The 25,333-nt window shown below is 38.8% G+C and overlaps 1 protein-coding gene across 3 annotated transcripts in view; it reads left to right on the forward strand.

The window, feature by feature from the left end:
• The first annotated feature begins 3,663 nt into the window (after window positions 1-3,663).
• The window catches only part of esr2b (estrogen receptor 2b), a 32,572-nt gene continuing 10,902 nt past the window's right edge, over window positions 3,664-25,333 (forward strand). The window contains exons 1-5 of one of the 3 annotated variants that reach the window (XM_065966585.1): window positions 3,664-3,908; window positions 19,004-19,525; window positions 20,784-21,004; window positions 21,103-21,219; window positions 22,168-22,527. In XM_065966585.1, the coding sequence (XP_065822657.1) occupies window positions 19,095-19,525; window positions 20,784-21,004; window positions 21,103-21,219; window positions 22,168-22,527 (1,129 nt within the window). In that variant the 5' untranslated portion in view covers window positions 3,664-3,908; window positions 19,004-19,094. The remainder of the gene's footprint in view (window positions 3,909-19,003; window positions 19,526-20,783; window positions 21,005-21,102; window positions 21,220-22,167; window positions 22,528-25,333) is intronic. The other 2 variants (XM_065966586.1, XM_020627339.3) reach the window with 2 other exon arrangements.

Here is a 25,333-nt window from a genome sequence, read left to right on the forward strand (position 1 = left end):
GAGAATAATATTTTGTGTTCACATTATATTATAAAATGCCCATTGTTTCACAAATGCTCATCTTCTCTCTCCAGATGCAATCATAAACATTTAAAGCCATCCCTGGCCCGTCTGTGACTTCTGCTCCCTGCACTGTTTGATATTGTTAGTTCTGTTACACTAGTTCTTTTTAATTTATTTATACGAAATATTGGAGTTATTACCATTTTATTCACGTTTGTTTAGAAGAACATTTTATTTTTTAAATAAAGAAATTCTGTTAAATATAAAGATGTATGCCAGTTTTCTTTAAGTCTATGAATATTGTCTTTGGTGGTCAAAGTGTCTGCAACATAAGGTTCTGTGTCTATAACTTGAAGGTGAAATATCAGGCAAAATACACTTTACCATGATTTTCTTACTCTAATGTGTCTCCCTTGTCTGTCTACAAACCCCCAGTTATTAGAAAAGTAAATCCTCTTCTTTTGCCTGCTTCACAGGGGTTACTGCAGCTAGGTGTTTGTTCTGCCCTCCGAGTCTGCCTTCTAAAAAAAAAATGGGCATGAAGCGAGAAAGTCCACACAAAGAGTCACATCCTCTTTCAGAGAGGGGTGGGGTCAGACACATCTCGTTTACATTTAAAGCTACAGACACAGAAACAGCCTGTTCTGAGCAGATAATCACTGGGTATGCTAATATCCGCAGATATTATCGGCTGGCTGATTTATCGGTCGAGCTCTGGATGATTAAATGCACAGCCTTTGCATGCAACTGACATATAACCACATAGTCTACGGGCTGATCCGAACCAATAACAGTAAAATGTACACATGCTGAGTGAGAAAGCATTGCTTGTCTGCATGAATAAAACTTTCTTGCGATAAATTCTGACTATAGCGACGTGATTGTTGCAAATCCTTTCATTGGGATAACTCTGTAACTGTACTTACTTGCGCAGCCCTATAGCCTACCCTGACCTATGTTTTAATTTTGTTTTAATTTTGTTTTTTATAAGGAAGATAATTATGATTCCAAAGAGGTCAGTCTTTGAGAAGGTGAGTCTTTCAAGAAAAACCCATTTTTACGATATACAAGTGTACGACGAAGGATTAGAGTCACATTAACCCTTGTGCCCTCCTCAAATGTATTTATATTTTCTGCTGTGAAGTTAAACAACCTCTGAGTTGCTCAAAACTACCAAACATTCCTTTAAAGTCAAGGTTATTAGTTGAATAGTGATTAGAGTTTTGAATATGTGAAAGTCTAGCAACAAAGTTGATTTGATTGCATTAGTCTTTTTTATGTACCCTCTGGAAACCTTCTTGGCCAAAATGTACAAACACAATCTGCAATAAAATCATCAGTATTTGCTTTTGTATTTTGTTGTTTTTCCTTCCTTCTTTTCTGCTCTTTTATGGCTTTTGACGGTAGAGAAGGGGGAAAGAGGGAGGCTGGTGAGAGACAGGGGGCTTCGGGAGGTCTTGCGCGAGATCCGAGATGGGGAGTCGGAATCATTGTGAATAGGTAGTCAATTTCTTTTAGAATTGGCGTTTTAATGGTTGCTGTTCTGCCTATGATGGTAAGTGGGAGGGTCATCCAGCGGTGGAGATCGTCATTTACTGGACTGAAAAAAAGACTGATCAAGTGACTGCCTTTATACCTAACTATTAGATTTCTCTGGTGCATAAAGGGATCCAAGCTGTTACAATTTAATGGGAGAATGGAGGATTTGTTCCAGTTAACTTGAGTAATCTGAGATGATGGAGAATGATTCAATAAGAATTGAATTGTTTCTTGAAGTGAGGACTGAGGGTCATACAGAGTTATCTTATGACAGTGTTTGGGGTCTGAATTCCTTTTATGTTGGTGTTCTGACGGATGGCTGCTGCTAATGGTTAGATGAAGAGTGTGAACAGAGAGGGGGAGTCCCCCTGTCCAGTGTGATGATTGTCCATTGGTGATAACAGTGGCTGTTGGTGAGGTGTGTAGTGTACTGACCCAGTTAATAAATGATTCCCATAAGCCAAATCTCTGTAGTGTGTTTCTTAGAAAGGACAAGTTTACTCTATGGAAAGCTTTTTCTGCGCCATATAGTGATTGGTTTAAGAAAACTGGGTGAAGTCCATTTGGTGGAGACTGGAGCATGGTCACTAATGATGATGGGGTTGATCTTATTGTCTGAAATGTTTGTAATGATTGCAGACGCCAACTATCGCCAAGACCAAATTCACTCATGAACTGATTTATTGTTTCAGTGGATTGCCAGATGCGTTTGAGATATTTGATCTGTCTATTGATGGGTCTAAGACTGCTTTGAAGTCATGTTACAACTCCGCACAAAAGTAAGGACCCAAAAGCAAGACTCCGAACACAGAAGCACAATTAAACAGTTATTTAATAGTGAAACAAAACTAATAGTGCAAGTGGGGCAAGGGGAAGGAGTGTCCAAATCCTCTCGGAGAGACGATGAGTGCACCGGCAGACCGGCGAACAAGCAGGCAGGCACAAGCACGTAATACAGGATCACACAGACAGATAAAGGAGACTCAGGCGATGAGTGGTGAAAGACCGGAGTAGATATATTGCTTGATGATGAGGGGTTGACTGTCTACCCCTGGGCCGCCTGTAAAGATGACCACGCCCACCTTCACTCACAAACACAGCCATGCACTCCAGACACATAGGGGAGTATGTATTTTAATTTAAAAAACTCAGTGGATTTTGTTCACAACACCACAATCACAGACCCAGAAGGACGTTTTATTATCAGAAATATATCAATCAACAACAGTTCATTAACAAGAGGTAATCTCTACGGCCCAACCTCCGATGAACCATCATTTTTTCAAAATTTATTTTCATCCATATCAATCATTTGCAACTCCCTCGGCATCATGAGCACGGCAACTTCACTCACCAAGAAAACCCGGGAAATCCAGCCACTCTCCAGATAACAAAAGAGCACGTTCACATTCACTTACAGTGTAGGCAATTAATAATAAGTGTTCTTATTTAAACACAAACACACTATCAACCACAACTCATTTTTTTGCCCCTGCTTGCCCCCAGAGAGTTAGCCCACCCCTGGCTATTAAGGGAACAACAGTAAACTGAAGAAGGCAGCAGATCAAGATAAGATTTTTTATAGTTTTTTTTTTTTTTTTTTAATCATAACATCGGTGACTCCTTTAAGCAAATGAACCTCATCAAAATTTATCGCAATGACTCAGATGTTAAAATGAATCATAAGGTGTCTGAAATTAATCACATTCAAACCAAATCGCAGACGGAGGATAAACATGAAGGATTTCATTCAGCTGTCATGTCATTTTTTAATACATGACGGTTGTTTTCTTGTTGAATACAGATTGTGCTTTAAATTTGGCCTCTCTTGCCTTTTTTTTTTTTTATTGTGTTCAGTCTCTTAATCATTAACTTTGAGTGGATGGAGGGTGCAGGGAAATCACTAAGACAGAGCTTGGGGTTTTTCTCTGGAAAATATTAATATCTTTTATTCTATTTTTTAAAATCGCTTGATGGCGAGAATAGACACAGCATTTTGTTTTCTGTGAGTATCCACCACTTTTCGGTGTTTTTTTTTTTTTTTTTTACCCTCCTCTTGCCGGGCAATGAGGGCGTGGTCTCCAGTGACGTCTCCAAATGGGCCAAACCTTAAACCTGCCACTTTGAGAACTGTAGAGAGGGGGGGATGAAGGGAAGTATTAATGACGTGCTTGGAGTGAAGAAGTGCCTGGAGGAATAAAACGCGGAGGAATAAGCACCGGGTCCGGGTACATGTGTTGTCCCCTTGGTAGTTTCACTTTGACACGACTCAGCTTTTGTTTGTTCTGCATTCATTGACTTTTCGGCGTAAAAGCGACTGAACTCCGAACGCAGCTGCTGATTTTTGCCTGGACCGCGAGTGACAGGTTTGTGACATGACACATGACTTTTATTTAACTCCTTCAATAACAGAGTATAATCCTGTTTTCTTTATCTAAGCGAAAAAAAACTAATGTTAAGGTGATTTTCTCAGCTTCTCTTGAAGTCTGTCTGTAATGCTTTGCTGCTTCTAACATATCCCTTTTTTGTATGCATACAGTAGTTTAGTTTATGCGCCTCTCTGATCCATATTTCTTAATAATAATTTAAAAAAAAAACACCAAACACCGTAGAGTCACATAAGAAAGCCAAAACATACAGCTGACAGAACTATCTTGCAAACAAGGTCAATAATGATCTGTCTTTCAGCTTTTTAGTACCACACAATCATCCTCACCAAACACACTTTTGATTTAAAAGACGTAAAATGTTGTTTAACTTGCTGCACCTTCTTCTTGACTGTGTTCACATCTTCTTCAGTTTCTCAGCGAGGCAAAAAGGCAAGACTTGGTGCACGATGGTAAAATGTTATAATTAAATTTTTTTTGAGTTGCACTAGTGGGAAGAAAGACCAATGAAAAACTAAAGATTGGAAGAATGTAGGTCAGCAGAAGTGAATGCAGATACATTTCTTTGCCAAATTTAAAATACTCGTGAGCCAAAATGTCAATATGCTGTGTTAGAATTTTCCTTTTTAATGACGGAAATGAAATCAGGAAATTAAGAGTTAATCATGTAAAAGATTGACACATTTTTGAACTTGATGACTTTCATGCAAGTAACAGCGAGCTGTTTCAAATCAGTGTCGAAAACATCTAAATCCTGAGTCGTGTTTAATGTCTAGTTTGCTCTAAAAGGTCACTCAGTGCAGCCTTAATAAGGACGACTGTTTCGTCCATGGTTCACTGCCTCTGCACAGATGCTCTGCAGACAAATTGTGCACTAAATGACATCTCTCTCTCTCTGCAGCTCATTTGCATCCAAGAGTTTGCGAACTACAAAATCAATCTTTAGAGATCAATTGGTTCAGATTTTCGTCATAATATCAAGTAAATATTTCCATCATTTGTGCAGTAAATTGTCTGCAGAGATATAAAAGTGACTTAAATGTATTTTTTATTTAACACCTCTTTATTAACTTCCTTGCTTTTCAGATTCTATTCCTCTACAGTTTACAAAAACATTATTGTGTGTTTAATTTTGTGCGGGACATTTGGTTTACACTCTAATCATTGACACCGTTGGCGATTATTTTATCAAACCAACAAACCCTGCCCTATCTGTTGCTGTTCTTAAGGCTCCAGAGTGGAAACCAGTGTGGATGTACAGTCAGCCTCCTCTTCACGGCCTTGAGACTGCTCATGGTGTAATAATAATCTTGCTTTAATTGTAAATACCAGATTCCTTTTCCACTTGTGAATAACTGAGCTGTGTGGGAGTTGTGTGTGTGTGTGTGTGTGTGTGTGTGTGTGTGTGTGTGTGTGTGTGTGTGTGTGTGTGTGTGTGTGTGTGTGTGTGTGTGTGTGTGTGTGTGTGTGTGTGTGTGTGTGTGTGTGTGTGTGTGTGTGTGTGTGTGTGTGTGTGTGTGTGTGTGTGGGTGAGGGGAGGATGGAGGGAAGTCCTGTTGTTACCAGAAATAATAAAAAAAGTCGGAATTTAGGAACATCCTTTTCTGGTCTCCGGGTTTCGCCCACACTGAAAAGAATTTCAAGGGCTGGCGCCGAAAAGCTCGTCAAGGTTGCCCTGCTTGACGAGCCAAGAAACCCCCCATCCTCCACTCCATCCTCAGGACGTCCATCACTAAAGACTCACTTAACTTAGCACTTTATTTTTATTTATCTTACCTATTCTGTTTAATGTGTATTTTTGAGCTTTCTTGTCTGTGCTGCTGCAACGCCCGAATTTCCCCTCTGGGGATCAATAAAGTATTATCCTATCCTATCCTAACTTAAACATACAACTTTCCTGCTTTATATACAAATCAACACAGAGTCTCATTCACCTTATTTATCCTTTTTAAAAACACTAAATGGCAACAAACCATGATGCAGACTCATCAGAAAAAGGGAGACCTGCGTCATGCGCTAACACCAAGCTAGCGAAAAAAAGCACATGATTACGACTTGAAGTGATGAAACGAGATAGATGTTTGTCATGAAGACTCACGGCCTCTAAGGTTCTCAGGATCGTCAGTGACATTTAAGAACAGCACTGTAGACTTGAGTCTGTTACCATGTCAAACAGATACAGAAACACAAAGACCCCCGTCATAAAATGTCTGTCTCCTCAACGTGCCCCAAGTCACATCTTCCGATTGAGTCGTTCACAGCACGTTGAGAAGTTAGTTAATGCATTATAATGGGGCTATCTGACTTCAGAACTATAATGGTGAACCTATATACTACAGGCACCTTGCACCAGGTAAGCCATGCATTACAACAGGAACCTGTTTTCTCAACCTTCTAAATTGAGCCTCTTTTAACATTCATTCTTCGATCATAAGACTTTGAGGATCACGTCTTCCTTTTTCCTCTCTACACACAGAGACAAGACAAGTGGAGAGAAAAAGAGAAATATCAGAAATACAGAAATATCTGGCTTTATTTATATTTATGGATTTTGTGTGAAGTGCAAACGTAGTTTTCTGAGTGGCTATGTGTTTGCACTCATAATGCCAGGTAGTACTCTGCTCTGTATGTGTCTTTTAAGTTCCATCTCAAGACATACTTTTATATTTTAGCATTTGAGTCCTCTGGTCCTGAATAGACCGTTTCTTTCAGGTTCCTTTTGTTGCTTTCTTTATATATTCTTTCTTTATATATGTATACATATACGTATATATTTCTCTCTTGTGGACGTTGTGATCTCAAGTTGTTTTTTCTTTTTTTTTAATGTATTGTACAGCACTTTGGTCAGCTGTAGCTGTTTTTAAATGTGCTTTATAAATAAATATGACTTGAGTAGTGTTGAGCTTGATGGGCTTGGGTCATTTTTGGGCAGGGGCAGATCCAGGGTGCGCCAGGGTGGCCTGGGCCCCACTTGAAATCTGATGTGCCACCCATAATTCCTAAATCTACTAATTATTTAGAAAGTAAGCGGATAATATGAGTATTTTAAGATTGTGATTAATCATGATTCGCTTGACAGCACGACACTAAACTCAATGTAAAGATGTTTGTTCAATCTCAGGTGTGTACCAATTATCTTAACTTGCAGCAGTGCACTGAAAAACTCCTACAGAGATTTCAGACCTGTGAGAAGAAAACGATTTCAATTAAACCACTTTTGTTTTCACAGAAAAAGCCTGAAGTTGTACAGAAAGTCCAACAAGTCTTTGACTTCTCAATCTACTCCTTTTCTAGTGTTGAAACGGTGTCAGAGTATCACCTGCGGAATGATTGATGATGTTCCCCGAGTAGAGCTGCATTGATCAACATTTTCTTCACTTTTTTTTTAAAGTTACGTTTACTTGTTGGTACCAGATTTATAGGATGATGGACAACAAAACACCAACCTCAAAGTGAAGCCAACGGATTTAGTGCCCCCTCTGCTGACTTCCATGTTCCTATTCCATGTAGAATAGGTCATAAATCCCCCCACTTCCATGTTAACAAATGGGGCAAGGTTATACTCTAAACTTAAATACCACATCGAATCCATTTTTACATTAGAGCTTGTTGTTATGATGCTGATTAGTTACTTTATGCTAAAGCCTAAAAAGTTGTTAAATGCTATGACTGACAGCTCTATTTGGCAGAGTAGAGGTTAAACTTCTGCCGATTGTAACAACCTGTGGGATTGTTTTGGCTTCATCGCTAAGTTAAATGTCTGATATGTTTCGTGGAAGCGGCATGCTGTTAAACCAACAATCCCTATACTGCACAGACTCTTGCTCATGAGCAATACGTCAGGGGTTTTATGGCTTCACTTTTTTTTTTACAACTGGAGAGAGAGAGAGAGAGAGAGAGAGAGAGAGTGTGGGGGGATGACATGCGGGAAAGGAGCCACAGGTCGGACTGATTGGGTTTCGGACATTTGACGTGTAAATAAAGATATTGACTGGCTCAAACGAGGACTGCTTCAGTCACATGTTTGAAGTCAAACTTAAAGCACGCCATGAAAACAGATGTGGCACATTTCTTAAGATTGCAGGGCACAGTCATGTCTGAAAACAGATGTTGGTGAAGCTGATACAAGGTGTCCAATTCAACAGAAGTTGAAGGATGTGTACACCTTTTTAAAAGAGACCAAACTAAATGTAGAAGACACGGCTGTTTTAAGTCTTGTAGTTGGACCCCAAATATTGAATGGATTCCCTCTGAAGGTCCCTGTTACTGTTAGCTAGTGTGACAGTCCGCTGCTGATTAATGAGTAGGTTTCCATGGTCACTTGATTTAGTTTATTTTGATTCAGGGATGTGGTCTCTTGGGCTTTGGAGGACTGCTCTTGTCAGTGCTTTTTGATTCCTCTAAATGAAGGCAGAGCGTTGGAGCTTTTATTTTTAGTAATGCAGAGGTTGGACATGGCTGTAAATAAACAGAACTCTTCATGATGAAAAATGATCTCCGAGCAGGACTAATTTGTCAACCTTCTCAATTGGGCCACTTGTAACATTCATTCTTCCATCATAAGACTTTGAGGATCACGTCCTCCTTTGTCCTCTTTACACACAGAGACAAGACAAGTGGAGAAAAAAAAATATTGACGAGTTGTACAAACGTTAACAGTGCTTTTTGGAAGCTGTTAGTGGAGGTTTTCAATAACACTGAAGGGGGTTACAGTATTTAAAAGTGGTCCTTTCACCACGAGTCAGAGCCATGAAAGCACTTCTTTTAATTGAATTGGACTTAAGACAAGCAAGTCGTCAGTTGAAACGCATGCAACAGGTAGACCCGTTGTAAAGGAGATGCAAAGCCATTCCAAGAAAAGAAAAAATGAGCCAAAATAAATTTGACAAAACATATCAAAAGGAAAGGCATCTTTGCTTTGAAGTTACATTAAATTCCAAATTATAGTTCAGCTCTATTGTCCAGTATTTCCAATGCAATTAAAAAAAAAAAAAAATCCATATTTTGATTGCTAAATGGCGACAGCTCCGAAACAATTCTCAGTTGTCATTATACCTTTGTCCTTTCGTTTTGAGTCTGCAACGCCGTAAGATCGGTGTCCCGGGCGTGTGGTATTCACACCTTGAGCTGTGGCGTTGCGGAAGCGTGAAGAAACTGTGGGCTCCACATGCACGCACATTCAGACATGCACACACACACACACACACACACACATCGCTGGTCTCCCCCTGCTGGCTCCCCCTGCTGGCTCCTCTGACTCACTGTGATCCTTTCTCACCCCTAAAATGCTTCTGTTACTACCGTCGATGCCGGCACAGAGGTGGGACAAAGTCGTCCCATCATTGTGCCTCTGTGACTATTGAAGGCAAGACGTCATGGGCGACATTAGTACGTTTTGAGAATGAGTTTTTCTTAAATAGACTGTTGAAGTTGGAAAAAATTGAGTGAAATTCTTAATAAAGTTATTAAATATCTGATACTGGACCGTGCAATATCACTTTATCTGAATAAAAGAGATTCCAAAGTAGAATAGAATTACTCTCTGAGCATGTCTTACATTTTTGAGGGACAGTACTACAGCAGACCTGTCAGGCATGTAGACCATTCAGCAGCTCTGACAGCTAAAATGACTTTAAATCCAGACATTGTAATTGGCGCGTCCATTCTCGCTTCTCACTTCTTCTTTTTTTTCTGCTTCTCTGTGAGCCAGAAGCAGCTCCCTCCCGCTCCTCCCGCTCCCATGTAATCTGTCCACCTCTTCAATTCAGCCGAGTTCCTCTCCTCCAGCAGCTCCTTGTCGTCTTTGTGGAGCTGAGAGAATGGAGGGAAAGAGTCCGGCTAATGGTTTCGCTGGGGGTCTTTGTGTTTCGGTATGTGCTGCTGGCTGGGAGCCTTGTTCTGAGGGGAGGAGGGCTCCATGCTTCTTTTATACACCAGAAATAAACAGGTTTTTGATACATTGGCCTGCACTCCTCAATGGGAGAGACATGTTGTACTTTCATTCACCCAGGTTCTGCTTTTGTTTCATGCAATAAACGAGATATTTCTTGTTGCTCACACATGCTTTGTTAAAGCATCGTGTGCCCTCTGGAACTGTGTCTTCCATCTTCCAAAGGTGACAGATCTGAGCTACATGTGTGCTTTATTTTCTTTTCCAAACAAGCTTTTTCTTCATAAGAGATTTCTTTATTAAGAACGGAAAAGCATGCCTTTTTTTTTTTTCTAGGGTGAACAGGATCCTGTATGGACTTCATCTCTGTGACTGGACTCTTCAGGGTGTTCCAGAGTTTTTTTTTTGTTTATTATTCTTCATTCTTGAATCACATTAGGGCTTCAATGTATCACAACAGATTGGTATTGGATGGTGACATGGATGTTCTAAAGCCCCTGTAGTGTACATAAGCGACACTCGGACTTTGTAGCAAACTTAATGTGGAGTCAAAGGCTTCACCAGAGTATTAAATATCAATAAAGGAATCATTTGTTAGATTATAAATTGTCAGTCACCTGTACAAAACAAAATGCCACATGGATTATATAATACAAATAGAGATCAAAGAAATGTTGCCTGACTAGCAAAAAAAAAAAAAAAAATCCTATTTTTAGATGAATCTTCACAGCAAAAATTGGAGAGTTGAAATTTCAGGGTTAAACACATTGGGAGTTGATTTCAACTCCCAATGTGTGATTTTAACTCATTCTGATTGAAATGGTGTTTAGTGTTGGAGTTGTTTTACAGTGTTGATCCATTAGTGTTGGTCAACTGTCGTCCAACTCTGCAGAGAGTTAATTAATCTAAGCCCCGCCCCCCGGGTTTCCCGCTCAGTTCACTTTGTCAGTTGGAGACACGGAGAAATGTTCCTCCTCTGCAGTTCTACTCGGTAAGTAAAATAAATGCTATAATGTAAAAAAGTAATGTGATTCTCTGAACAGCTGTAAAATACTATATCTGTGGAGATTATCTACTTTAAAAGGACTTGTGTGTTGCCATGAACTAAATGGCAAACACAGTGATAAGCTAATGTTAGCAAGCTGCCTCGTGCAGTTAGCTAACCCTTAAAATCATTTAAACGTTATGAATGTAAATAAATAAGGCACTTTTAAAGCTGGTAGCAATGAAAATATGTTTTTTTAGGTTTACATTTTGAGGTTGAAGCTAATATTTCTCTGTTTTTTTTTTTTTTTTTAACCACACTGTCCCAGCATGCAGGCACGTGTTTAACATGTATATAGTTGCCCTGTGAGCATCACCAGCATTACCATTTTTGTTTCCTCCTTTTGTCTTGATTAACTTGGTCAAACTTTTATTTCAGAGAATATGCTGGTTCCAGTAAAATACAAACAACTACAAAAGTATGTGAAGTTGGAGGAGGTTGACTACATGCAATTTCATGAAAAAGGTGAGTAAATTAATGCATTTATTAATAATTAAATTATCCTTGTGTATAATTTATTTTTCCCCAGTCTCCGCAGCCCGCAGAGTCGGTATCCATACCTCCTCCCTGTTGGACGTCAGAAGAACAAGAGTGACAGCTTCTACATCACCATGGATGAGCATCTCATCCCATGTTGGGCAAACTGCTTCCTCTGGGCATTTGATGAACTTTTCAAAGCACATTTTGTGTTTAACATGTCTTATGATGCAGCGTTAGTGAATTTTTACACATTTTTGAAAAATGTGGAAGTTGTATATTGTACCTTCATTCACAATGTATTGATTTACAGAGAAAATAAAATGTCACTGTTTGAAAATAACAATGACTTTTTTTTTTATTGAAAATCATTCTTTCTTTAATTGTAACACTTTGTAGTGTAGATAGTCTGACACTTAATGGAGTTAAACTAACACTAGCCAGGTAGTAAAAAAAAAAGTGTCTTAGCAGAGTTACTTGTCTAATCCCTAAATTTGATTTTAACTGTTTAGCGAGTTGAAAAGTGAACTCTCTCACAGAGTTAAATGTTTAACTATTTCAAAAGTGTTGATTTGACTCTGGAAAGTGTGGAGCGATATAAACCCTGAAAAAGGGTTGAAATCAACTCTGTGGGAGTTAATTCAACACTGGTCTTTTTGCTGTGTTTGTTATTTTTTTCTTCTTTTAACTATAAATGAAAACACATGGAAACTTGGTCGATGTTTCTCTTGTGTAAATAAAACCAGTTGATGAACAGAAACATCTTACTCTGTGACACTGTAATTGGAAACATGGCAAATAATGAACAAGGTTTTTTTAAATGTTTTTTTCTTAACCTTTATTTAACCAGGTAATTAACTGCCTACCTGTTATTTTTTCTCACAAATACAAAAAAAGTGCATACAATCTAGGTCTTCCTTTTTGATGTTGAAGTCCAGTGGTGCATTATTTCTGCTGCTGTTTAACATTCTGCTACGTTAGGTTTATCTAAAGAAATGTATTTACATTTTTTTAAACTCACGTGCTACAGATTAACAGATTTGCATCTCCAAGGAACAATAATGAGAACAACCAAAAATACCTGATGACCAGGGAAATTGTCAGCCAGGATTTAAAGAGTGATAAAACATTTATTTTTATTTTTTTTACAGCCATTTCAGGAGACGCAAGGCCTCTTCAACTATGCAATTTGGCAGCATATTCATATTCCTGGTGATGCTAAAGATCCCTTGGCACCCAACATGAACTAAAAAGTTTTTTGTTTTTTTTATGGCCTCTGTGACAACCTCAATGACCTGAGTGATGTTTGCTCTACTTTCAACAATGAAGACAAAACATGTACGGCAACACCACTTGGACAAACCACACACACAACTACAAGACCCCGGTTTATTGTCTTTGGGATCGGACTTTAGAAAAGAAAAAATTGAATCAGATGACTTCAGAGCAAAAGTAGCGAGTAACGAGAAAGTCCATAGAAATGTAGTGGAGTCAAATGTTTGATATTTGTCTTTCGAATGTGGTGGAGGAAAAGTAAAAAGTTTCTCCAAAACATAATATTCGAGTAAAGTAGAGAGTATCAAAAATGTACTGAAGAACAGTATTAAGTATTTACTGTGTTGCTGTCCACCACTGACTATAGAGGAAACAAGTAGTTTTAGTTTCAATGGCAATAGATGACTGATTTTGTTTTTTATTTGTTCAAGGCAATTGAACACAGGACAGCAATTTTTTTATCTGATTTTGAGATAGAGATAGTGGATTGAGAATTTAAAAAAGAAAGCATGAAAGTTTAAACTCTGTTGTCCTGTTAGTTTAAAGACCAGGTGTTTGGTATGGTGAATGAATCAGAGGACTAAACGAGTGGCATTGAGGCACCTTTGGCCCTTTGATGCCAGCCTGGTGCTTTGACATGGAAGGTTGCCATAAACACCAGTCTGTCCAAAGCTCAAACTTCAGTACAGACGTTCTGACAAAACAGATATTTACATAGTCGATGGGTGACAGCCTTACAGTGTAGGCACACGGACCGAAGAACTAAGTGAGTCGTTTTAACTGTTTGACATGTTTCGATTCGTTGGGCTGTTTGTTTGGTTTTTTGCCTCATGAATGGGCTTCGGTTTGTAAAATGTCTCCAGCAGCATTTTAAAACTGTGACAGATTGAGTTTATTGTGTCTTCAGTGTTAAATTAGAGCAAGTCTGAGAAGATATTCGGGTGTGAAATGTCATCCAGAATGAAGGCAATATATTTTATTTCCAAGAATGTGCATCGTGTTCTTTCATACGCGTCTAATATCCTGACTCACAGCCCAGCTGTATGAAAAGATCCATCTCTGCTGCTGTGTCACTTGTTTATGAACCTTGATCTAGTTTTGTTTAGCTCTTACAGTTCCATTTTCATGGACACAATAATATTTTTATTCAGCGTATCAGTGCATTTACCAACAGCAGAATAACACAGTGTGTGAGTTCCTGCATCATTGTGGTGTGAAGAGCTTTTGCTGTGTTGTTAAAGGGATATTTCACAGGTTGTTTTTAGAGTTGAACGACATAAATAACATTGAGATTTGTGCCAAATGATCAGAGAAGAAAGGGCTTTGGTGTAACCTTCCGCTCAATACAGTAGAGAAACCTACGATGACCAGAATGCACTGGGCCAGAGGAAAGGTTAGTGTAGTACGGGATGGGGGGAGGGGTCTTAGGAGGCAGGACACTGATAAAAAGAGTGCTGCTGTCTTAATGTTTTTAAGATATCCTTTATGTGAATATGGTATTGGATGCATCAAGAAATGAGCAACGAAGAACATACTGGAGTGTAGAACAGAGTATGAAGCTGGTTGATTGCGTGAACAGCATTCTCCCCGGCAAACACTTTTCGCAAACTACTTCATCACGCCCTTACGCTCACTCGCCGAAGAGGGGCGACTTTTACCTGCTGTGTTCACACATCGTCCCAAACCCAATAAATGCGGGAATTTTTACTGAGGGGTTGGCAGGAAAAATTCTGCAGTTTGTGTTCACACATGCAGCTTATTCTGAAAATTTTGGGAATTTTGAGGGGAATTTAATGCACGTGTGAAATCATTCTGAGCTATTGCAATATAATTCCTCCACTCTGTAGGCGCCTATAAGTAGCCCTGATTTATTGATTCCAGCATTTGACTAACATTTTTTTTCTCATATCTTGGTGGATTGTTTTCAGAGCTGGGCACACGTTTGCATTGCTTATTAGTTTATTTTAGTTTATTTGTTTATTGTTTGGTGGACAGTCCCCTTTAATTAACTGTACAGTAAAAGGAGCAGCTTTAGCCTTTGCGGCTGATTTCCAGCTGTAGTCCCTGGCAAGTTGTCAGTAGGCAACCTAAAATGCATTAGTTAAAAATTAAAATACAATAAATTACATTACATTTATAATTACAGCAGGCCTAAGCAAAAGGAAAAGAGACATACAACATGTCGCACACAATTGGAGCAAGCACAGATGGAGCAGTTCATGCAATATTTATTTGCATTCATTTTTTTTTTATTAACTTTAATGTGGGTGTTAATTTGAAATGATTGATCGAAACATTTAACTTCTGGTAAATTTGGTTTCCATAAATATACAGACCTTGCTCTCAAATTGTAAGGATTGTGGACAACCTGAGCAAGAGCAAACCGCCTCGTCTACTTAACAGAGCTTATTGAATAGCAAGCCAAAAAGCCCGTCTCTGCATCCCGTGCTTTTGTTGTGAATTGCGACTTGTGCAACAGTACTTCCAGAGCGCCTCTCAAATTAATTTGGTGGTGAGCGATCAAAAGGTTTTTAATATTTGTTGTATTTCATTGAGGCAACTGTGTAATTTTGAGTTTTCCGAGTCATCATGCCCTTCCAAGAAGTCAAATCAATTGACGTGGCAAAAGACATGGATGTTTTTGTTGTTTTTTTACCTTACACGTTAACTTACGTTAAGTAATAACTCAATTAAATGATCAACTGCTATCAAAGTTAACTTCTGTCTCACAGGATTACTGGTTAACTAAGTAAAGGGTCCAGGGTTGTCCCTCTCTTGATCTTGACCTTGAACTTGGGCTTACAAAATACTAAGAAGTACAATTTGTAGCTCAAACAAACTGCACTAGGTAGCCTGCCGGGTCAATTGGGTTCAAACATCTTGCAGGGAAGTTCCCCATTTTGATTTTCAAATACTTTATTTGTAATGATATCAAGCTGGTGTAATAACTCAAAGTTTCTCTCCAGTCAATTTTGAGTGTTTTTTTTAAATACTTCTGCATCACTGAAAATGTTCTCTGCAAGTCAAAGGCTGATTGATGTAATATGTGTAATGGAGCAAATTCAAACTGGAAAATAAGCCTAACCAAAAGAAAAGGAGGCTTATTGTTATTGAACTAGTGAACAAAGCATACTGTCTTCATTAAATTGCTTTGATAGATGTTGTTTGGTATTAATTTTAATGCCTGTAATTTTCCTTCTTTAACAATCTTCAAAAAAGGACCAGCATTGAGTTATTGGAGGAATGGATCTAGAGTTGGACCAAGTCTGTAAAAAAAAAAAAAAAAAATTTAAATCAGGCTAATTTCTGCGTACAAAATGTTTTTTATTTGTTTGGTTATCCACACCACCACCTCAGGTTACTTAAACCACCCTGGCTATAATGGTCATGCTTTCACACATTTCAGATGTTTTTAGGCCATATGTACACAGAAACTAAATTATTTTTTGCTAGTTTAAAAAAAACAACAACTTCTGTTTATGGGCAGCAATCACCGTAAGGACCGTAAGAGGACTAAAAAAAACGCTGTAGTATACATGCCATGCCAGAAGTTGGCGGTGTAACTATGAATTGAAACAACACATGCATGCACACATACTCTTTCTTATACTGACAGTGAGGTGCAAACATAAAAATAAAAAAAATGCTAACAATTAATGTTTTTGTGGACAGAAGATATGGTGGGGTTGCTGCTCCAATTGGCTCTTACTGTTATTGCAAAGCAATGCTGACTGGGAGACATGCCAGTCAAAATACTCCAACATCAGCCATTGTGGTTGTTCTACAGCTACTTGGATGGTTGCATGGTTATTGACTAGAACCGTAAAAGTGTCAGACAAAGCGATGGAATCCAAAGCAAACTAGCGGAGAAGAACTTACTGGTGAGCAGAAAGCATAATGAAGCAGTTTCATTACATATATGGAGATCACATGGTTGTCGTGCAAACATTCTATGATAACTTGTTGGTTGCAGGATATAAAAATCAACACCCCCTCCCTCTTGCTTGCGATGAATTTTCCTGAATATTTTCTACCTCGTTGTCACATTCGCTCACCCCAGCTTCATGTGGAAAAGTTACCAAGAGGCTGGCAGGAAAATGTGTAATAACGTGAAATTTAGAATAGAGTAAAGACTGGAACATTTTGCCTCTTTGTCTTTACATATGCAGCTTACCCCTAAAAATATCAGGGCATTTTCAGAAGTTAATACAAGTGGGAAAGCTCCATCACATTTATCAAAACCAGTAGTTGGTCATCTAGATTATACAAGCTCCCAGTAGGGCGGGCGGTTCCGTGTAACCTGAGTTTACAGTACAAGCTTTGGTGTTTAGCATCAACACAATGGACAACAGGCAAAATGTGATAAGTTACTGAACATTGTCAGGTTAAATTATTTGACTTAAATAGCAACTTCAACAACTCGGCTGTAGTTCAGTTAAAGAAGATTGTTCAGCTAATGTGGTGAGATCATGTTGACCTGTTAATGTTTTCAGCCAAGAAGTGATGACGTAAAATCAAGTCCCTAAAATACAGTGTACAGTGGCTGTATTTGCACCCTGTGTTTGGGTTGAACAGATAAGAATGCATTGTTGTCCTGAAGGCCACTCTGACCTGACATGTGTGGGAAACATATTGACAGTTAAAGCCACTGACCATAAGACTGTTTGGCAAAGTGTCACCTGTCCATTCTAGATTCACATTACAGCAAATAAAAACTGTAGAAAAACCAACAAAGTGTTTGGTTCCAAACTGCCATCGTTACGTCCGAGAGCAGTTTTTTTTTCCTGTGTTGATTGACTTTCAGAATCTACTAAAATCACAAGTTTTTAAAAGCCGTTGTTTGTCTGGTCATCTATCTTCTAGTTATGTGATATGGTTTTTACTTCTTCAATCTTAATTTAACCCATGTGTTTTTTTAGTGTTTTCTTGCTGGTTTTGATTTCTGATATCTGTGTTACATGCCTTCCATTTCTGGATTGGGAAGGTGACACCCTCATGACTTTACGCTTACTCACCATCAATGTTCTGCCTAGTGTCGTTGGCTATCTTAACTTCAGTAAGCAATTTCATATTTCAGATATTTTTTAAAAGCTTTTCCTGATAGCTTATGGTGAAACCAGCTCCTTTGCTAAAAACTACAAATCCCACCATTGCATCCAACAAAATGCTCTGTGGATGGAAAGTATAGTAGCAACTTGAGTTACACGAACATACTTCAAATTGAAACGTTTTAATAAGTGTTTGAAAAAGAGACTATCGCTCATATTTTAATTGTTGTTTTTGTGTCTTAATTATTTCCTGTTAATTCAGATTAAATAACAAGAAAATTGGTTTCTCTTCCGGGCTCACACTGCTGAACTAAACCTGTAAAACTCGAACTATTGATCTGAGACTCAACAGATGATCTGTGGCTATTGACCAATATTTTGTAGCCATAAAACACTGCAAAGAAAAGGAGATCTTACCTAAAAGTTGTTTAAACCTAACCGCTGGCTTCACCGGAACTACTTAGAAATTTGCACATATTGTCTCTCTGTTCTGTTAAAAGCATATTGGCATCTCCTCTTTCCACCAAATAATAGAAAAGTATTGATAGTGGTTTTAGCAAAGACTCAAAAAGACAAAAAATTAATGATATGACAAATACAAGTATAATGAATGGAATGTATTGCTGTGCTTCTGCAGTGTAATTGAGTTTTAGCAATCCCGTGGCTGATATTTGATTGAACACTGTACATGGCAATAATACCAACCAAAGCTTTTCCCCAGCTCCTTTAGGGGCAGGAGTTACAAAACTAGAGCTTTACTTCCAGTTCACCTGGCCTAAGAGCAGGTAAAACTCTTCACCTTCTAGGAACTTTTCTGGAATAGTTCCTGCAGTGAGGTGTGTTTCCTGAAGTTCCATTCAATCATTGACAGGTGCCGTTTTGTCTGCACGTGCAGCAGCAGGCTCTTGATTTGCTCTCTGAACATAGCATACCATTATCTTTGGTTTTTCTATGCAGTTATCCTGAATGTCCTTTGGGGTTAAAAAAAACAACACTGGTGGATTAACGCTGTGTTTTTGTAATATAGCAATGAGTAAGGTCTTTTACCTGCTCTTTTGTGAGGTGTCCTGAGATACAATTTGTTATGAATTGGCGCTTTTCAAATACAGATTGATTGATTGATTGTGGTTCTTTGTTATTCATTAGACTTATGGCAATCAATTTGAACATTCCTTTAGACAACGCCAAAACTTTGACTTTTCAACCAAATTCAATTTTGATTTATCTGTTGAATAATAACTTTGAAATCAAATTTGCCTTAGATGGATCTGATTTTGTGACTACGGTACTTTTTATTTGACTTTGATGATTTAAACATTCCAGTATTTCTCCTTCACAGGACTGTTCTACATCAGAATATGCATTAAAGGAACCAGCTGCATCATCGTATTCTTCATCCTTGTCACCTTACGCAGTAGATTTCGTCTGACATGGCCTCCTCCCCAGGGCTAGACACTGACACGTTACCTCTGCTTCAGCTCCAGGAGGTCGACTCCGGCAAAGCCTCAGAGAGGGCTGGCTCCCCAGGTCTCTTGCCCGCAGTGTACACCTCTCCTCGGGGCATGGACAGCCACACGGTCTACATCCCCTCTCCATACACGGACAATAGCCACGAGTACAACCACGGACATGGACCACTGACCTTCTACAGCCCATCTGTGCTGACCTATGCCAGGCCGCCCGTCACTGAAAGTCCATCATCTCTGTGCACCCCCCTTAGTCCATCAGCCTTCTGGCCTCCCCACAGCCACCCCAACATGCCTTCACTGACTCTGCGCTGCCCACAGCCTATCGTCTACAATGAACCCGGCTTACAGGCCCCCTGGCTGGAGCCCAAATCGCACAGCTTCAACGGCAGCAGGTAGGTTTACAGACACTGATGCATGGATAGAAATTGTAAAGTAAAAAACTGATGTTTGGTGAATACCATAAATGCAAAAAAACAGAGACACTCTGAGGTTCTGATAGTTTTAAGATAAATGCTCAGCAATGACAAGCCTTCCTTTTTAAATGAACCTCTTGAATCTTTGACCCCTAGCTGTTATAACATTTTTGGCAAACGTGGTTAAATATTTGTACAAGAGACCTTATAAATGTGTTATCTACTTTAAGTAATTAGCATTGATTGATAGCATCTTAAGTGAAAAATCTGAATCGCTTAATCTTGATGATCTTTGATATCTGTAACGCAGCCACTCGGGCTGTAGCTCTGGTTAATGGGCCTTCTCTCCCCAATCCACCACTTGGCTGTTAACCAGCACAGTTGACAGCATCTCATATTTGGTCTATGTCAGGTTAAAATGGCCTATAACAACTCTAACCAATTTGACATTGTTACTAGTACAAGTCACAAAGGGCCACACATTTCAGCTGCATTTAGAATAGCCATTCATTCTGTCATTGAAGAATGTGATGAACGGTTAAAAAAAAGCAATTAAATAGGCTACAGTCAATATGGTTTTGCACAGTGTTTAGCATTTTTGAATAAATGGCTCAATTTTAACTGTTTAGTGTTTTCTTGCATAGAGATTAGTGGACTATTCTTTATATTGTCATTTATGGGACAGGAAAATGTGTCCTATTATACTTATTAACACAAAAGTCTAAAGTCTGTTACACTTAGAACGACTCCTATTTGTGATGTGTACTGGCAACAGTTCGAGTAGTCTCCTACATCACTGTGAGATCCTCAAAGTAAAAGCTTTGGTGTTGAACCTATTTATTCTATGTAGTCAAAGGGATACATCTAAAATGTTCATTGCATATTAGGAAAGACAGCATGGTGGCACTAAATAATGAAGTCCTTCTTAAACTTAAAAATGGAGGATTATTAATTCACTCATGCATGTGATTTTAGTAGATAGATTTGATCTTAACACAGAAAATCTACAGCTGCTCTTCATTTTTTGTTGAAGTGTATCATATAAATGTACTGTGTGGTATCAGATGGTTTTCATAATGGCACTTGCGATGAATGCTGGAGATATATACCCATTACATCTCAATGATGAGGTTTTCGGATGCTATTTTCCTGTTGACAGAAATGCAGCTACTTTCAGAGTAATAATAGCCAAATGATGGGAAAAAATTCCAAATGTCAAGTTGTTCCTCTTTCACAGAGTCTTTGGTTCTTCCTGCAGCTCCATCCTCGGCTGTAACAAGCCGCTGGGGAAGAGATCAGAGGAGAGAGTGGATGGTGTGAACTCCTCCTCGTGTTCATCTGCAGTAGGGAAAACCGACATGCACTTCTGTGCTGTGTGTCACGACTACGCCTCGGGGTATCACTACGGCGTGTGGTCCTGTGAGGGCTGCAAGGCTTTTTTCAAGAGGAGTATCCAAGGTGTCAACTCTGTCTTTCTATTCATTTTAAATCAACCTTTACTCCTCCTTTTTCAATAAGGAAATAATTCCACTTTATGTCTGAACTTTACTTTTTAGGGCACAATGACTACATCTGCCCCGCAACAAATCAATGCACTATTGACAAGAACCGGCGTAAAAGCTGCCAGGCCTGCCGCCTACGTAAATGCTACGAAGTGGGCATGATGAAATGTGGTAAGTGCTTGATATTTTGTCATGCTACAGCACCACCAAAGTTCAAGCAGTTAAAGAGAAAAGCCCAAAGAGTTCTACCTGTGAGCCCATTATAACTATGATTGTGAGACCTCTGAAAACACACAGAATCTGACTCACCATAATGCCAATTTAAAACAATTGATCAGGATATTTCGGCTAACCTTTTCTTTCGGAAAAACACTCAAATTTAAGATCTATTTCAGTGGCATGATCTCAGCATGAAGTTAAGCAGGGGGAGGCAATTTTGTTCTTTTCAGCCTCCAGTCTTCATGCTAAGCAAAGCTTACCCCCCCCCCCCCCCTTTGGTGTATTTTCATATTAAAGGGCATATACTGCATGTGAGGTATCAATCTTCTTGTCAAACTCTCAGAAAGAAAGTGAATTGCTTTATTTCCCAAAATGTCAAACTGTTCTTTTAATGGTTAAGAGTAAACCAATTTCAGGGTATTCAATGCAGTCACCAAGTCTTTCAAAACTTTGCAGAATAGAAGAGAGATTATATTATATCTTTCTTCATCTTTATATTCATTGAAAGTTTGGTTTTATGCTTTATTTTAAAGACAAGCATCGCACAGATCAATAATGCAATTCAAATTAAATATATCTCTTTTCCTGTAAAGAGTCTTAATGTCCAGATTTGAGTCTGGACAGCAGTCAAAATCTTTGATTTTCTTCATTGTAGATTTCTGTAGATGATTCCAGGTAGTGGCACTCTGCCCTTGAAATCATGCAGCAATTTTGTCAACAGAGATTTCCAGAAAAATATGTATCCCCTATTTGTAAAAATAGGATACTTTCCTTGGGATGACTGTTAGGTAAAGCAATGTCTACTTGACTAACATTTCATCATGTCATCTCACATGAGGTACAAAGGGACATCATGGGTCATTTGATTGTCCATTACTTTCCCTGTCTTTTTCTAAAAAGGTGTAAGGCGCGAACGCTGCAGTTATCGAGGAACCCGACACCGCCGTGGTGGCCTCCAGATTCGGGATACCGCAGGCAGAGGTTTAGTCAGGGTGGGGCCGGGTTCACGGGCCCAGCGGCATCTCCACCTAGAGGGTCCCCTAGCCCAAGTCGGCCCCATCCCTCAGGTGAACTATGTACACCATGCAGCCATGAGCCCAGAGGAATTCATCTCTCGCATCATGGAGGCAGAGCCTCCGGAGATCTACCTCATGGAGGACTTAAAGAAGCCCTTCACCGAGGCCAGCATGATGATGTCCCTCACAAACCTGGCTGACAAAGAACTGGTCCTCATGATCAGCTGGGCTAAAAAGATCCCTGGTAAGATCAAAACTGTCAAGTTGAATTTGTTAACATAGGAGGCATGACTGTGATGTGAACAGTATTCAGCTCAAGCAAATTATCTGTAAGATACTGTATATTTTCGATTTAAAAATCTTAGAATTAAAATTTCATTTTAATAATTGATTTTTAAGATCAGATTTGGTATTGAAATACATAAAACAAACAATATAAAATAATCTAACTATATTCAACATGTGCTTAAAAAACAAAGCTGATTTTACATCCAGTTTTTATTCAACCATAAATAAAAGCATATTTACTAGTGTTTTAGTTTTTTCCACTTGACATTACAGATGGCACTCCTTGCCTCCACACTCCATTTAGAAAAACTGCTGAGCTTATAGCAAGACAACAAATTTCCCTTAGAGGAATTGTACAGTATTGTATTGCTTTGTATCATATGGGATCATATGGGATTTTGAGGTATTGTAACATATCTTAACGTATCATATCGTTTAGTATCGTATTGTATTTTTTTCTATTGTATCATGTCCTATTGATTATATCGAAGAATACTCAATCCACCATGAAATAAGAACCTGGAAAATAAATGGAATATGGGAAAAAAAATAAAGAATAATGCATTTCCTGTTCATTAGTGTTTCATTTGGAAAATTATATTTAGATATATAGCACTTTGAAGTGCTCCCTTCTCAGTGCAGACGGTTACCTAATCAAGATACTGAATTCACTGTCTAACTTACTAAATCCTTGCAGAGGTAAAGAGCCATTTCAAGGTCGAGGTCAGGGTAATCATTAAAGCCATGTGTTCTCTGTGAAATGAGACCAGGTCAATGGAAGCCGTTTGGCTTTGTCAACATCAACAATGTGTGGAAGTTGGGCTTCTGAAAACAGCGAAACCACACTGAAGGTTTTACAGGTAAAAACAAACCTGAAGCTACAGTAAACAGGCCGTGTCCATATGAACTATTTGTCATACGTTGGGCATGTTGTTAAAATACACAATTACATGAGCTAATGGCTACAATGATTGACGGAAAACAGTTGTAAAACTTGATCATTAACCTTTTATATCTAAATTTAAAGGTCTAATCTAAATTAATATTCTTCTTCTGGCTGACTCATCTTCTATTGCTTTTGTCACTGATTCCACCCTCTCCCCTCCTCTCCCCTCCCCTCCCCTCTCAGCCAGTGTGCTGCTCAGCAGGTCACTCCCCAGAAGAGGTGTAAATGTGAGGGGATCACAAAGACTCCCAGTTTTTTCGGAATAAAGATGATTTTCTCTGACAGAAGTGAAAATTAGTGTGCATTCACAGCTTTATAAAAGATCTGAGACGGCAAAGACAGGTGTGCAAAGCGCTGTCAGGCAAAAGGCCTAGTTGCTGTTCGATTTATGTCTTTGTTAACTGCTCTAGTAGTGCTTTTAGAGATTAGGGCTCTTGTGTATCTGTCTATGACTTGTAAAAGTTAATTGGCCCCTTTTTAAACCCTTCTTTACTGGGTTTAGATTCATCAGCGGTGCTGTTTGTTGCAAACAATCAAATTAAAAGATTTGTATACATTTTATCTTGCTCCTCTGTGCCTTGAGTAAAAAAATCATCAAACATGTTTAGCCTAGCTTTTAGCCTTAGCAGTGTGCTGGCTGCGTGACAGCACCTGCACGCACATCATGGTATTGATACGGGCTGCTCATTGTATTCCCACTGATTGCATATTTGATGCGTGAGTGACAGCTGTCAGCCCTTGCTGTCAGACTTTTACCTTTAGTTGAGTGTTTTATCCCAGCAGCAGTGTCTACTAGAACTTTTACTATTGTTTTGTGTTTTAATTACGTGTTTTTATGATGTTTTGGATGCAATGTATTTTGCCTGATTTACTGTACAGCACTTTGGTCCGCCTCGGCTGTTATAAATGTGCTATATAAATAAAGTTGACTTGACTTGACTTGACTTGACTCGCGAACACCAAAGCATTTATTAATGCGAACCACTGTAATACAGGACCTTTAAGATAGTGAGTTCTGCCTCTGAACCAGTGAAGTTGGTCTGTAAATACCTCTAATGTAGGCTTGCCGCACATAAAGCAGGCAGCCTTGTGTCTATTTGCTCTATTATTGAAAGACACCTTTAATCGAGCAAGGATTAACTAACCTTGCCTGCGGCCTGTATTTATCATCATTATTCCCATAAAGGAAATACATATCACAGATGTAAGTGTTGGAGTATTCCATTAAACAAGTTCCAATTCATCATCTGAATTCGAGATGTAGATAAACTCAAGAGGGTTTAGGAAGGTATATGTCGGAGTGTTGTTATCAGTAAGGCTGAATTTCATCCTTGCTTTTAAATGTCTGTCATTAAAATGATTGAGCATCTATCCACATGAACATACAGTAGCCTAACCCAGCACAGCTGTATAATTGTCTCCATGTTTTGGGCTAAGACGTGTCCTAACAAATAGAAGGTATTTAAAATAGTGTGGAAACTCTATTGCGTATCACGCATGTGAATACTTCTCTGCCCGTTTCATGTGAACTGTTGGATTTATCATCCGTCATGTGTCAAGTCAAATTACAACTCCAATCCGTTGTCGTGTTCTATAAATTCAATGCCTCAGATGCATACTAAATGTGGACATTTAAAGCCCAATTGTTCATTGTGTTGATACACAGTTCTTTGGCTTACTCTCATAATCCTTTTTTTAAATGTATACTGCCGAAAGAATCTCCCACAAAAAAAAGTAACTTTTCTTGTGTTTTTTAAGGGTTACCTGAGGAGTTTGTGTCCTAAGTTATTTGATGCTGATGTTGCATTTAATACCC

Source organism: Labrus bergylta, chromosome 18, assembly GCF_963930695.1.
Source record: "Labrus bergylta chromosome 18, fLabBer1.1, whole genome shotgun sequence".
NCBI lineage: Eukaryota > Metazoa > Chordata > Actinopteri > Labriformes > Labridae > Labrus > Labrus bergylta.